We start from the raw sequence: 14828 nt of genomic DNA, 5'->3' as shown, positions 1-14828 counted from the left end.
TTTATAAAAACAAATCTCTTCAAATGTGAGCTTAAACTGTTCATGACAATCTCCAAAACCTTTTCAACATTTGTTCTAAAAACAAAAGTCTTATAATGGTCTCCTTACAAAACAGTATACAAGACTTTTAAAATGTAAATTAGTTTGGAAATCAATCTGATACAAAAAAATATATATATATATATATGTATCATCAAAATAATGATTCTCGTAGTATAAATGAATTGTATTTGTGTGCGTGTAAAACCGGCTCTAGGTTTGATGACAAACTGAAAAGCACGTTTCGGTCCAACAGATATTGAAGGTCAGCGGAGGGCGCAGTACCACACGCGTCCACATGGTAGCGCCATGCATGAAAGACGTCTGTTGCTGCAGGAACCGAACCTGATCCCTTGAGGCCGCGAACCGCACACGCAACCGCTTGGCATTTTAGTTTGGTATGAAAAGTGAAAGGCGAAATGGAATAAATAATACACAGATTAAATGCCTGAGGTGACAAATATTGTCATTGTGACAGACGTGTGCAAATGAGTGAATCGTTACATTTGCTCAGCTCAGGCACGTGCGGGGGGGGGGGGGGGGGGGGGCACATGCCCTTTTGGCACTGATGCCCAAAGTACCCCTTTGTCCAGTTATGTGTTTATCTATTTCATATTTAAAATAAATACTTTGTTGCCTTTTAAAACAAAAATTCAGCAAAATAATTTACACCAAACAAATCATTACTATGTTATCCTTGGATGACGTCATACTACGAGACGCGCCCTATTTTGCCAGGTCGCTCGCCACTTCACCTGGGCGAGGTAAGTTGCTTTCTCCGTATTCATGACGTAGTGTCGCTCGCAGTAAACTAAAGCCGAGGTGATCAAATGCAGAAAAGTGGAGCAAAACGAATGATCGATCTTGTCGACATGATCGCAGAGCACGACACGTGCTAGCTAGCCTAGCCTAGCTTCCATTGAAATGTTGTGACTGACACGAGTTGGAATCAGCCTCGCAACTCCGATGAAGTCATTTGGCATCATGACATTTGGGCGCAGTTGGCTCCGAGGACGCGGGTTCGATGCCCCCCTCAGTTTCATGAAGACCACCGTCCTTCACATCCACTTTCGCCGCGGCAAAAATCCCCGCTAAAAGTAACCTTCCACTTCCATTGGGAGCTTGTGCTCCAACCGCTGATGCGTTTAAGGTACACACAATATGTCGGAATTTGTAACTCTCGCTCAGAATTGTAATCAAATCTTCCTGAAGTCTCCAACTTGTGGCACGTATTCGATAAGAGCTGAATTGAAATATACTTCAAAATATATGTGGAAGTTGCTACATGATCTTCGTTTTTATTTGAAGTAACAGCTCTGGGCACGCGCGGCGCCACCTCAGCCCGCCTCCTCGTCGTCCTCGCTGGCCGGCGCCACCTCAGCCCGCCTCCTCGCCGTCCTCGCTGGCCGGCGCCTCCTCGTCGTCCTCGCTGGCCGGCGCCTCCTCGTCGTCCTCGCTGGCCGGCGCCTCCTCGTCGTCCTCGCTGGCCGGCGCCACCTCAGCCCGCCTCCTCGTCGTCCTCGCTGGCCGGCGCCACCTCAGCCCGCCTCCTCGTCGTCCTCGCTGGCCGCGTTGTCCATCCGGCGGCGCTGGCGCTGCTGCGACCATTCCCCCCCGCTGAGCGCCGCAAAGGCCGCCTGCTGCTCCTCCAGCTGTCGCAGCTCGCCCTGCAGCCGCTCCAGGTGAAGCGCTCGCCGGTTCCTCAGCATGCGGCCCGGGAACGGGTTCATGTCCACGAAGGCCATTCCCATCAGCTTCCTGCAGGCACGCACCAGCACCAGCACCAGCACCAGCACCAGCACATCAAACCCACGGCAACATCAAGTGGCGTTCGCACACCTCAGGTAGGCTTGCATGAAAGCAGGAAATTGCAGCGCGAGTGAAAACACGGGCGGGGCTCCGATGAATATTTGTCTGCAACATCAAGCGTTGAGAAGGAAAGTACCAATAAGACGTAGGGGTGTGCCAAAAATCCATTCTCATGACAATCCTGATCTCATCTAGTACCATTCAGATTTGAAATGTCCCCAAATCGATTTTATTGAAATGATTTTAGTCCGTCTTGCCCTTGTTTGTGTGTGCCTTTATTGGGAGCGCCGTTCATGTTTTGGCCACTTAGGGGCAGTGTGGTTCCGCGCGTTCTATTAAGTCACATTAGAGAGTAGAAGGAAAAAGTCACCATCAAGTTATGCCAATAAAAGTCGTTTTTCTGCAAGGTAGGAAGTGCATCTGGCGCTGAGTCATGTTGACGTGCTTCTCTGTCTGCATTCCTCAAGACTTTGATATGAATATTCGTTCTTTTGAGTGATAAAAGTGCACGCTAATTAGCATTAGCCAGTCATGACGATTCTTTGCACATCTGTAAATTGAAGCAGAAATGATGGTAAATAAAATCATTGGGAATCGAAAATGGATATCGAATCGAAGACCCAAAAATCGGAATCGAATCGTGAGACCGTCAAAGATTCCCACCACTACTGAGACGTGTCAAACTCCGCTGAACGGCGTTACGGCGCCTCAAGACCTTCTGCTGACTTTACACAAAAAAACCCAGACAAAATTCTTTTTTTTTGAAAAGGCTCGTAAAAAACGTACTTGTTAGATTTCAGAACATCAGAAGCAAATGTTTGACTTTTCAAAAAGAAAAGAAAGTTTGACATCTTGACTCGGGTCGTCCTTCAATATCAGTTTACGGCACAGGTGTGAGCGTTGCCGTTACCTGGCGTCCGTGACGGTCTTGGTGAAGAAGCGAAGGTATTGGTAGATGTCCACGCTGTCGTGGATCTTCAAGATGTCCTCTTCTTTGTATTTGAACAGGGCCAAAGCGTACCTGAACATCACCTGAAGCGCAAGACACGTCTGTGTGTGTGTGCGTGTGTGTGCGTGCGTGCGTGCGTGCGCGCGTGCGCGCACTCGTACCTTGGTGCCCTCGTACAAAAAGGCGTCCCACAGAGGCAGCAGGATGTCGCTGGGAAGACTTTCCACAAAAACTACCAGGAACCAGTTGAAGGTGACCAGAGACACGTCGATTGCGTAAAGGTCAAAGTGCGCCGCTAGCCGAGGAAGCTTCTCCACCAGGAAGTCCTTCAGGACGTGCTGGTCCGCCTGTCATTGGGGACGTCAGTCAGTCGGGCGGGCGGGTGAGCGGGTCCACGTGCCGCTTGTACAAAGCCAAACGCTTGCCGACCTGTGCGGCCAGCAGGTTCTTGGTGTAGTAGTCCCGAGGCATGATGGCGTCCACCACGGCCACCAAACACCAAAAGGCGTCCTCTTCGCTCTGGAGGACCAGAAGCGCAATGGCCGCCAACCTGGGGGACGGATGCATCGCGGCGGACACGTTTAACACCTCGACACGCTTCGTCCAAAACATGAAAGAAAGTGAATACGCATTTTCAGGCTCCGCCAAAAGGAGGACAACGTTTTTGGGAAAGGTTTGTGGACGAGTGAGACGGACGACTGAGACGCGCTCCGTTGTCTCGGCCGTGAAGGATCGGAAACGCCATCCTAGGCGACGGGGCAACGCCACCTGGAGGCGTTGTGAAGGAAAATCTTTTGTGGCCATGAAAAGTCAGCAAGTCCTTCACGTGGTCGCCAGACGTCGCTCGTCTTGCGCTTCCCGACAGCCGACTTGCTCCAGTTTGCCGCAAAATAACTTTGAACTCGCCGATTGAAACGTGCTCATCTTTGCGTCTTGGAAATGAAATCAACGTTTGTCCCAAAATGGATTTTATTGACATGATTTTCTACTGTCTTGCTCTTGTTTGTGTGTGCTTTTATTGGGAGCACTGTTCATGTTGTACCCGAGTTGGCCACTTAGGGGCAGTGTGGTTTCCGCGCGTTCCGTTAAGTCACATTAGAGAGTGGAAGGAAAAAGTCACCATCAAGTTATGCCAATAAAAGTCGTTTTTCTGCAAGGTAGGAAGTGCATCTGGCGCTGAGTCATGTTGACGTGCTTCTCTGTCTGCATTCCTCAAGACTTTGATATGAATATTCGTTCTTTTGAGTGACAAAAGTGCCACGAGTAGCGCGCTAATTAGCATTAGTGAGTAAGATTAGCGTAGATCATGACGATTCTCTGCATATCTATAAATTGAAGCAGAAATCATTGTCAATCCAATCATTTGGAATCAAAAATCGATTGGGAATCGAATCGCATACCAAACAAATCGGAATGCAATCAAATTGCGAGTCAGTCAAAGATTCCCGCCCGCATGCCGAATGCCGCTTGACCGTCGTACCTGTTGAGTCCCTGGCAGTAGCCCACAGAGGGGTCGTGCCAGGAGAAGGCCAAGAGGATGCGCTGCAGCTGCTGGTGGGCGGGGCTGGAGGGTGAGGAGAAATGGCGGTTGCTGGTCAGGGTTCGGTGAAGGTCCAACTGGATCTGCCTGGAGGCGGGATGAGGACACGTGCGACTCTTGTCGCACAACTGGACACACACGAGCAGGATGGCGCTCAGACGTGACGGACGACCGCGACGTCCCGACAACAGCGGCAAGACGATGCGTCCTGTCAATGACCGGGTCGGCAAACCACGCCCCATTGCGGACCACCCCACTGAGGCATAAATAGGGGAACTCCACACGCAAAATTGAGAGATGAATGAAACCCTTTGAACGATTATCAGTCCGGTTGTGGCTTAGCGTGACCTCAACGACAGGCAGACAATCTACATGGACTACCGCAGAAAAAACAAGTCTAGGGTCCGGTTCTGCTAACTCAGAACCAGACCCAAGGCAACGTCATCTGTACCTGTCGGTCAGGTGACTTGCAAGCGGCGGGCCGACGGCACGGAACCTACCTGCCGGTATCGCTGAGGGTGTCGCTCTCTGGCGGTCCTGGTCGTGACTCGGACCAAGCAGCGCCAGACACGCTGCCTGTACTCTTGCGGGACGCCGGCGCGCAGCAGACCTTTGAGTTCTGGCGAAGGGAAAAAGTCATCGTCCGACCTGCCGGCAAGGTACTGAGCCCAGCGACTCAACAGGGGGCGCTCTCGACCCTCCTGCGACAAAGAAACGCACGGCGTTTGGCGACGTGTCTAGTAGACGGGAGGCCGGTGTCAGCCGGATCAGACCTGTCGCAGCAGGTTGTGTGAGCGGATCTCCAGCGCTTGGATCTTGGCCAGAAGCTTCACGTCTTCCACCTCGTAGTCGGGAATGATCTTGAAGCCGTACTCGTCGTGAAGGCTGCTGGCGACGGCGTCTTTGGCGTTCTTGGCCGGCCCCCGCAGAGCCTCCCCGACCATTTCTTGGATAGCGCGCCGCTGGTCCGGGTCCAGACTCGTGCTCTCCTGCAGCTTCCGCAGGACTCCCAAGTAGCGACTCTCGGCCTGGCAGTGCCACGCCTCCAGGTAGGCGCACTGCGGGAAAAAGTGACCGTCGGCCCGGACGCAAAAGAAGCGGGCCCGGCGGGCGGCCGACCGACCCACCTTGACCATCAGACTTCGCTCCTGCTCCGAGCTCTTCCTCCACAGTTTGGTTAGCTGGAAGATCTCAGAGTTCAGAAACTTGTTCTGCGTCTTGTAGGCCTCCATGTCGTCCTGAGGGAGGCGCAAACAAACGTGAGCCGGCGGCCCGACACGCCGGCGGCCGCCATTTTCCTGACCTTCAGGTCCTCGATGCATTGCTGCAGTTGTCCGAGCAAGTCGGGAGTGGAGCTGGACCGGGTGGACGTCGGCGGGTCGGCCGCGCACATGTGGTCTGACAGCTTGGTGATCACCTGAGCGGGCACGAGACGGGAACTGCTCACAATCTCATCAGCCATCTTAAAAGGATTTGCTCGTTCAGGTAGCTGGACACGGGACATACGAGACAGGAAGCTGGACACGGGACATACGAGACAGGAAGCTGGACACGGGACATACGAGACAGGAAGCGGAGCAGAGTGCGAGACGTTGTCAGCGGAATGACGCTGACCTCCCGCTTGTCGCGGTTCTTCTCTGTGAGCCGCCCGACCTCGTCCCGCAGTTGCGCCACCTCCAGGTCTCTGTGTTGTAGATCCCGTCTGGCCGCCGCCGCCTGCGCTCGCTCCGCGCGTCCGAGCAGGTCGCTCGCCTGCCGCAGCAGTTCCAGCCGCTCCTGCTCGCCCTCCGCTGCCACAACGTCGGCGCACGTTCGCTTTTCCCGCTGGGCCGCCTCCAAAGTTTTGTGGAGGAGCCACACCAGCTCCTGCAGGGGGCGCAAGACACACTTGGTTGGCAAGTCTTGAGTGGAACAGATCGTCCGAAGCGGTTTTGGGATCCAGCAACAGGCAAAACCGCAAATGCGGGGGACGGCGGCGAGCGTGATCATGACGTGCGGCTGCCGGCTTCGACTGGAGCGCATCAAAAGGACATTTGCATTGGACACATTTGGAGACAAGCACAAAGTTTGCTCTCCACAGGCTTTTCAACATCAAGGCTAAGATGGCCGCCACCTCTTTGGATGGCCAGCAAATGACCCGCCATGATTGTCGCCGAAACCCGAGCTGAGGAAGTTCCAAAAATGCTCGCAAATGTGAAGTCACGACGGGTCCCGACCTTCTCCGCTTTCACTTCCTCCGTCAGCAGTTCCTTGTCCCGCTGGAGACGGGTCACGGTCTCCGAAGACACCACCGCCGTCCCGGTGGAGGAGCTCACGTTCTTCTTCCTCCGCCGAGCGTCCGGCAGCGCTCCGGTCGCTGTCGGCGGCCCGGCGGGAGGCATCGCCGCGGAAGCTGCAAGAAATGCGATCAAGTTCCGGATTCAGTTCCGGAATCAGTACCAGATTCCGTCAGACTGCAAGTGATCCAGGAGACAAGACCACATCGGCGGTACCCGCAGACCACCATGCCGCATGGCTCCGACGGGGCGCGAGCCTCGCCGCAGATCGCAAAAAGACGCCACATGAGCATCAAAGACATCTTTTCATATGTGACGGCGTTGACGCGCCACTTCCTGGTACATGTTGGAATGCGTTTGGACTGCTAGAGCGGTTGTGGGTTGGATCCCACGCCATTGTGACCACGGCGACGTTTTCTTGAGCAAGATATTGCGTCATCGGTAGTCGAGTAAAAAAGCGCTTTTCAGATGAAAGTAGCACTTACCATTCAAATTTTGTGTCTCGTGCCGACTCGTACCGGTATCGTTGCCGACTCGTACCGGTATCGTTGACGACTCGTACGGGTATCGTTGCCGACTCGTACCGGTATCGTTGCCGACTCGTACCGGTATCGTTGCCGACTCGTACGGGTATCGTTGACGACTCGTACCGGTATCGTTGACGACTCGTACGGGTATCGTTGGCGACTCGTACCGGTATCGTTGCCGACTCGTACCGGTATCGTTGACGACTCGTACCGGTATCGTCGCCGACTCGTACCGGTATCGTTGCCGACTCGTACGGGTATCGTTGCCGACTCGTACGGGTATCGTTGACGACTCGTACCGGTATCGTTGCCGACTCGTACGGGTATCGTTGACGACTCGTACCGGTATCGTTGCCGACTCGTACCGGTATCGTTGCCGACTCGTACGGGTATCGTTGACGACTCGTACCGGTATCGTTGACGACTCGTACGGGTATCGTTGACGACTCGTACCGGTATCGTTGCCGACTCGTACGGGTATCGTTGCCGACTCGTACGGGTATCGTTGACGACTCGTACCGGTATCGTTGCCGACTCGCACGGGTATCGTTGCCGACTCGTACCGGTATCGTTGACGACTCGTACCGGTATCGTTGCCGACTCGTACGGGTATCGTTGCCGACTCGTACGGGTATCGTTGCCGACTCGTACCGGTATCGTTGCCGACTCGTACGGGTATCGTTGCCGACTCGTACGGGTATCGTTGCCGACTCGTACGGGTATCGTTGCCGACTCGTACCGGTATCGTTGACGACTCGTACCGGTATCGTTGCCGACTCGTACCGGTATCGTTGCCGACTCGTACCGGTATCGTTGCCGACTCGTACCGGTATCGTTGCCAACTCGTACCGGTATCGGTGTGAAAGCGGGCGCTATGTTCTGTCGTCGTACTGCAGTCTGTGTGGACTGGTACGTACCAGTGCCGTTGGGGGCGGCGTCCACTTGGACTGCGGCCGGCACGTAGAAGACACTTTGTGCCCACTCTTGAGACGACCTCTTCCGAAGACTGTGGACCGTGTTCCTGTCATGGGACACAAAGGGTTTGCCCGTTTCCTCGCGTCCCCATTTGGAAGCCAAAATGGACTCACTGGATCTGAATGAAAGGATGTTTGATGGACATGTTGGCGAGCGGCGTCCTTGGCGGCGCCTGCTTGGCGGCCTCCTCCCCCACCAGCCCGGCGGGACTCTTCATCGGCGGCAGGAAGTCGTCTGCGGCCACAGGGAGCGCAAGCGCCGTCATTGCCGAGCCTGGCGAGCCGCACCCGCTCGCTTGGAAAAAGAAAGTGGCTCTGGACCGGCGCCCAGAGACGTGCCACGTGCCAGCGGCCTATCAAACGAGTCGAGATGCGTGACGTTGTCTTCGCTGACGCTGTTCAAATATCAAAGCAGAGCGAATGTTCACGTTCTTCCCGCAACAAGCACAAAAGTCATTGACTTCTGTCTGTCTTCGGCTAGCGGCCATGTTGGGTTTTTACTCTGTCTCGGCAACAACAAAAGGACTTCATCACGTCTGCTCTTTGCTCCTTGCTTCATTATTTTTGTTTTTTGAGAGAGAGAGATTAATTCCACCGTCTGTTAGCTCAGGTTTGCCCCGCCTGGGAAATGCGACGGACGGATTGGGCGCTCAAGCCGCGACTGCGTCGGGATTTCCAGGCCAGTCGTTGCCCGCTTGGATGCCAGTCAACAGGGGGCGCTGCTAACGCACTTGTCCTCATTGGAGTCTGGAGTCTATCCCAGCCGGCTTTGGGTGGGACTCCCGAGACCGGTCCCAATGTCAGCTCACATGCAGACAAACACAAGATTGGTCGCCAGCCGATTGCCAAACAAACACAAAATCCAATTCACGATTCGATTGCAGTCACGTGACCAGCCAGCGCGAATGCACATTCCGTCTGCACGTTCCGTCTGCACGTTCCGTCTGCACGTTCCGTCTGCACGTTCCGTCTGCACGTTCCGTCTGCACGTTCCGTGTCCTCGTTGAAGCTAACATGCTAACATGTTTGTGGAATGTGAGAGGAAGTCGCACAAGTCGGATAAAACTCACGCCAGCGGAGAAACGTTCATAAAATGTTGCTCCACTTTCGTACGGGAAGTTGAAATGTTTTCATGCTGGGACGAGTTACGACGGGTGCAGAATTCCTCCTCCACAGATGGGAACAACACACAAACATACACCTACGGGCGCACGCACACACATATATCTGTCAGGGTTATTATAGTTTTGGAATTTTCATTATAGTTCGTTTTTATTTCGTTTTGAGTTTTGTTTTTTAAATCTAGTGAGTTTTAAGTAGTTTTCAGGGCGGCTGTTAGTCTACGTTATTTCAAAAATGTTTAATTTTACTCTAGTGTTGGTTTTTAAAAACACGTTGTTTAGTCAAATGAAAAAAGCAACGTCCTTCTCACCTAGTGTTGCATTTGTGCTAAATGAAATGAAAAAGCAGGAACAAAAAATGAGGCCAAAAGTCAAGCCGGCCAAATTGAGGCCTCGGAGCGACGTCATCCGAAGCCGCTTTTCGATTGGCTGCTGCTGGATGACGTCACTTCTGTGCGACACGCTCCAAAACGTCCTTATTGCGGTTAAAAAACAAACAAAACAAAAAAAACACAAAGGGGGGGGAAATCCATAAATAAAATGTCCTTATTACGGTTCATGTTGAATTAAATATGCTAATGAACGACATCTAAAATCATCACTCATTAAATTCATGACAAAAGACGAAAAGGAAGCACATTTTCACGGTGAGTTTTGTAAATGTAAAATGTCGTTTCAGCATTTGCCTTTTTATTTTATTTTGTTAACCAAATGTTTTTGGAATATTAGTGAGTTAGTTTTAGTGAACTAAATGAACCTCGCCATCCGTAGTGTTGTTGCAGGTCATGCGAGCGACCTGCGGGGGCGCCAGCTGAGGACGGCAGCTTTGCTTCTTCTGATGATGTCACTCACAAGAGGACTCTGCAACAACAGGAAGCTCCCGCAAAAAAGCCACTTCCTACTTCCTGCCATCCCGCCCAGTTACTCAACATTCCTCCTCCACGCCAGCTGACCTTCGCCGCCGCGCTACGAACTGAACCGGCGCCGCGTCCACCGCTTTGCCGGCTCACGTCACCACAAGGCATCTCGAAAAGAGGACATCACTGACAAAGCCGCCCAAACCAGAAGCCGACCCCAACGAAACGGACTGAGAGCAGAAATAAGTGCGGCCGGCGGAAGCGGATGAAGGGCGGCTGGAGCGGCACGCTACGGGCTCACCTGTGATGTTGCCGGTGGCGTCGGGGCAGGCGCCGGTCTGTCGGTGACGCCAGCGTTTGAGCTGCAGCTGCTGCAGCCAGTACAGCATCAGATCCTGGGTCAGCGCCTACGGAGGGCAGAGCACAACACGGGTCCAGTAGCATGTTTGCCACAGGTCCGGACTGTCAAAGGTGTACTTTTAGGGTGTAGGTCCGCTCGGGCGTCTCCACGTGGAAGGTGCCCATCTCGGCCTTGAGCGGGTAGCTGAAGGTGGCGGAACCGAGGTCCACCCGGCCCAGCGGAGTCACGTCCTGCGGGCTGCGGTAGTAGAACATCTGGTTCTGCTTCTCCTCGTAGGTGAACCAGCGCCGCTTCCAGGCCCGCAGAGGGCCGCCCTGCTTCTGCAGGAAGCCGCAAAGTTTGGGCTCGCCTGAACGACTCGCAAAGGTGGGGGCGTCCGGGGGCTCCAAGTGAGCAGGTGAAGGAGTCTGATGGGGGTCAAGGGCAACAGGTGGAGCAGTCGGATGGGGACCCGGGTGAGCAGGGGCCGGAGACTGAAAGGGTTCCAAGCCAGCAAGATTAAGAGTCTGATTAGGGTCCGGGTGAGCAGAGATCGGAGCGGGATGAGGGTCCAGCTGAGCAGTTAGAGGAGCCGGATGGGGCTCAAGCTGAGCAGGTGGAGGAGCTCGATGGTGATCAGGGTGAGCAGGGGTGCTAGTCTGGTAGAGGCCCAGTTGAGCGGTGAAAGGGGCCAGATGGGGGTCCGGGTGAGCCGGAAGAGGAACCTGAAGACTATCACTGTCAAGGTGAGCAGACTGAGGAGTCTGACAGGAGTCCGGACGCGCAGGGGAAGGATCCAGATGGGCAGAAGCACAAGTCTGAGGCAGTTCTGGGCATGCAGCCTGATGGGGGTCAGTTTGAGCAGGAAGCTGGGGTACGAGGTGAGCAAAGGTAGGAGGAGTGTGATGCAGGTCCAGGTGAGCAGAAGTACAAGTCCGGTGGGGGTCCGGGTAACTAGGAGTAGGAATCTGAAGGGGGTCCAGGTCAGTGGTAAAAGGAGATGGATGAGGGTCCAGGTGAGAAGGGCTAGTAGTGAGCAGGGGGTCCAGGTGAGCAGGAGGAGGAGTTTCACGGGAGTTCAGAGGAGCAGAAAGGCGGTGGTCCGAGTGAGCGGGGCAAGGATCTTGATGGCAATCCGGGTGAGCGGGGCTAGGAGTCTGACTGGGGTCCAAGTAAGCAGAAGCAGGAGACTGCAGGGGGCCCAGGTGAGCAAGAAGAGGGGTCTGATGGGGGTCCAGGTGAGCGAGAAGACGAGTCTGATGGTGAACAGGGAGAGAAGCCTGACCAGAGTCCAGCTGAGCAGGGTTAGGACTCTGGCGCTGAGCAGGAAGAGAAGACTGAGGGAGGTCCACGAATAAAGGAAGATGAGCCTGACGGGGGTCCAGGTGAGTCGAGGGTGGAGCAGGAGGTGCGGTTGAAGTTCTCTCCTCCTGCTTCATCACCTTTTCTTCAAAAAGTTGAGTTTCTCCCGCAAAAAAGGATTGCGAATGTCCACGTGAATGGTTTTCACCCGCCATCAGCAAATCCAGCTCTGGTTCCGCTGAGCAACTTTTGCTTTACACGATGGAGAAGGTGGGCTTCTTCTCCAGGATTCTGCTGAAGGAGTCCGATGGGTCGGACTCTCTTGTCACGCGTCCTCTGCAGGAGCAGGATTGGTCTGTTGTGTCTCAAGTGGACCCTGCGAGGTTTCTGGGGGACCGTGGCGGGACACGGGCCGGCAGACTTGGCGCTGGCGGGCCAACGGTAACGTCACGGCAGGAAGTGACAGACAGGAGGCGCCGGTGTCATTTCCTGTTCAGTGCTTTGCATCCGTCCTGAGGAGAAGACAAACCGTCGGTTCGCAACGTGCTGAGCCGCGACATGACAGGAAGTCGCTCGCGAGAACGATGACGAGCAAACAAACGGACGCAGCTGCAGAAAAACTCGGTCTACGGACGCCGCGTTTGGTCGGCTCGACGTGTCCGAGCGACGACGCTGCGTGACGCTGACGGACGTCATATAGGACGTGAGATCTTATATTATCTACGTTTGTGAAAAAGGATCCGCTGCCAACTTTCTTTCCAGCTGTGACGACCATTTGGGCAAACTGGCCAGCGCGCCCATTTATTTATGGATTTGTTTATTTTGGCGCTTGGAGCTCGCAAGCGCCAATCACAAGCAACTCCAGTCGTCGTGAGTTAGCGTGAGATATTTTCCAAATCCAGGTCTGGACGGAATTCCCGTCTCAAAATCAAGGCGTTTGGCGCTTGCGTCACGAGTCGTTTTCAGGCCTGAAGGCGCTGAAGGGGTTGCAAAGTATTCAAGTATTCAAATACACTTCTCATTAGTACAATTCAGTACTTTTAATCTACACTCAAGTATACTTTGTGACTATTGTAGTACATTGAATTAGAATACACTTTAGTAGTCGTGTGACTTGTAGTACTCGTACCTGATGCCAAGCAGTCGTACTTCAGGACCCTTGGAAGAAAGTTGAAGACAGAACGCAGCTGTGAACTCACCGTGGGGCGTGGCCTGGAAACACCTGCATACCGGAACCTCTGTTGGCAGCTGCAGCAAACAAGGAAGTTGGCGAGACTTCTTTGTGATGACTTCCTGTCGTGTATTAATTATACTCTTTTACTTCCTCTTGAGTTCTTCTTCTTCTTCTTCTACGGTGTCTTGTTCTCGACTGACTCTGACGATCTCGTCGCACTTTGTTGCTTTTTGCGGGCGTCTGTTCTGTCACGCCCACGTCAGTAAACCTGCAACTTCCGCCTTGGACTATCAAAATAATAGTACCATTCATTACGTTGGCTCATTTCACAAGAAAATCGTCTTAAAAAGGACTTTTTAAAGTTGTGTGACACTAACAACACGTGTAGAAATACTCAAGTATTATTACGACTTCCACAGAGTCTAAAACGGGATTTTTTTTTTAAGCTTGTATTGAAGAATCTCCGCCAGCAGATGGCAGCGCGCGCGCGCACACACACACGCACACACACAAAGGGGTGCAGGGCCTCAGGTTTGAGCTGATTGGATGAGCATGTCTAAAAATAGCCTTACCATCAACTTCATCACAATCATCATCATCATCACTTTAATTTTCCTAATAATCGCCCACGTCATAATCTGCATCATCATCTTCATCATATTCACAATAATGATTTAGAATCTTTGCCATCTTCATCATCTTAACACTTTAAAAATCATCACCTTTGTTGTCTTGATTTTTGGCAACGTTAGCAGCATCACCTTCATCATTGTCATCATTTAGAACCTGTCCAATCTTCATCTTCATCCTCATCTTCGTGATGTCGTTGCCGTGGTTACACGACTCACATGATCCAACTTTTCACTCTGATTGCTCTCATATCTATTTGAGCAGTTCTAACGTGTGTGTGTGTGTGTGTGTGTGTGTGTGTCGTCTTTGTCAATTTGGTCAAAGTTGAGACTGCAAGCCACCGCAAAAAAAGAACCCCCCCCCCCCCACACACACACACTGTGCCCCCCTTTCAGATGCAAAGCAAGCAGACATATGGAGAGGAGGCGTGTCAGACTCCTAAAGATTGTGATTGTATGACAAATCACGTGCGAGGACAGCATCCCTGCCCCCTCCCCCGTAGGTCCCCCCCCCACGGCCGCCCTCGGACAACAGCTTCATTAGGCTGAAAGAAAGTTTTTGCAGCTTTGTCAAGTCAAGACTCGCAGCTCGTCGTCTCCTTTTCACTGCTTCTTTTGTTGCCGCCAATTCAAGTTATTGCTCTCAAACACCCCCCCCCCCCAATCACACACTCCAGACCCCCCAGCCATAACACACACAGAATGGGCCTGATGCTGCAGTGCATTGTGGGTGCCAGTGATGAGCGAGCGTGTTGAGGAGGGGCGCTCACTCGTTGGGGTCCAAACGAAAAAAAGGAGGGAGGGGCCACCTTGAAAATGGGTCAGTGCACATTAACGGACATGCTCAGAAAAAGAAACATTTTGCAGTCACATGACGTACAACAAGCACCAGCTTAGGTGGGTTTCCGTCCAATTGTTCAGAATTTTTCAAGCAAAACTACGCAAAACGGACGTGCCACTTCTGCCCGTTTCCATCGGTTCTTCTTCTTCTCCGCCGCTGTAGGTGGCGCTATACACCATAAGGATGTGAGCCACCAATCATTTCAAAGAAGAAGAACAGGAAGCGACTCCGCGTCCTTTGACTTTGCTTTTGTCATTCTTGATCAATCGTAGCCTTTCTTTGCTCTTTTCCATCTCAAGTTGCAGGATTATTGGCTCCTTTCATGAATTCCAAAAAGATTTCTGTTTGGGCCCCGAACACATCTTACTTGATGGTCCGACATTGCTTTGTGACTACAAACGTACGTGTGACGTCATAGCCGGTCAAAACATGCCACGTGTATCCGGTCAT

General features: G+C 52.9%; 1 protein-coding gene across 8 annotated transcripts; it reads right to left on the bottom strand.

The window, feature by feature from the left end:
* Positions 1-4: 4 nt before the first annotated feature.
* Positions 5-13189, bottom strand: tbc1d2 (TBC1 domain family, member 2). Of its 8 annotated transcripts, none has more exons than XR_013295045.1 (17): positions 12864-13184; positions 10570-12246; positions 10394-10499; positions 8229-8349; positions 8058-8161; positions 6554-6729; positions 5952-6203; positions 5641-5826; positions 5465-5575; positions 5111-5395; positions 4838-5038; positions 4278-4465; positions 3227-3347; positions 2959-3144; positions 2759-2880; positions 1480-1797; positions 5-1425 (listed from the first exon to the last, which is right to left on the bottom strand). XR_013295045.1 is itself a non-coding variant. In XM_077573123.1 (16 exons), the coding sequence occupies exons 2-16, from the start codon at positions 11947-11949 to the stop codon at positions 1578-1580; spliced, it is 3759 nt and encodes a 1252-aa protein (XP_077429249.1). In that variant the 5' UTR covers positions 11950-12246; positions 12864-13184; the 3' UTR covers positions 5-1577. The 8 variants fall into 8 exon arrangements, 4 of the variants coding, with proteins under 4 accessions (XP_077429249.1, XP_077429250.1, XP_077429251.1 ...); XR_013295046.1 differs by having other exon boundaries at positions 1367-1385; positions 1453-1797; XR_013295047.1 differs by having other exon boundaries at positions 1367-1385.
* Positions 13190-14828: the final 1639 nt, after the last annotated feature.

This window comes from Vanacampus margaritifer, chromosome 8 (genome assembly GCF_051991255.1).
Source record: "Vanacampus margaritifer isolate UIUO_Vmar chromosome 8, RoL_Vmar_1.0, whole genome shotgun sequence".
Taxonomy (NCBI): Eukaryota; Metazoa; Chordata; class Actinopteri; order Syngnathiformes; family Syngnathidae; genus Vanacampus; species Vanacampus margaritifer.
The sequence above is the reverse complement of the archived record's forward strand: the minus strand, read 5'-3'. Positions and strand labels throughout refer to the sequence as shown.

Excerpts from the sequence above, each read along its gene's own strand:
- tbc1d2 (XM_077573123.1), bottom strand. The coding sequence starts at position 11,949 with ATGGCGGGTGAAAACCATTCACGTGGACATTCGCAATCCTTTTTTGCG. Across the intron at positions 8,162-8,228 it reads CATCCTTTCATTCAGATCCA|GAACACGGTCCACAGTCTTC; the intron begins GTGAGTCCATTT and ends GTCCCATGACAG. Across the intron at positions 1,798-2,758 it reads AAGACCGTCACGGACGCCAG|GAAGCTGATGGGAATGGCCT; the intron begins GTAACGGCAACG and ends GCGTGCCTGCAG.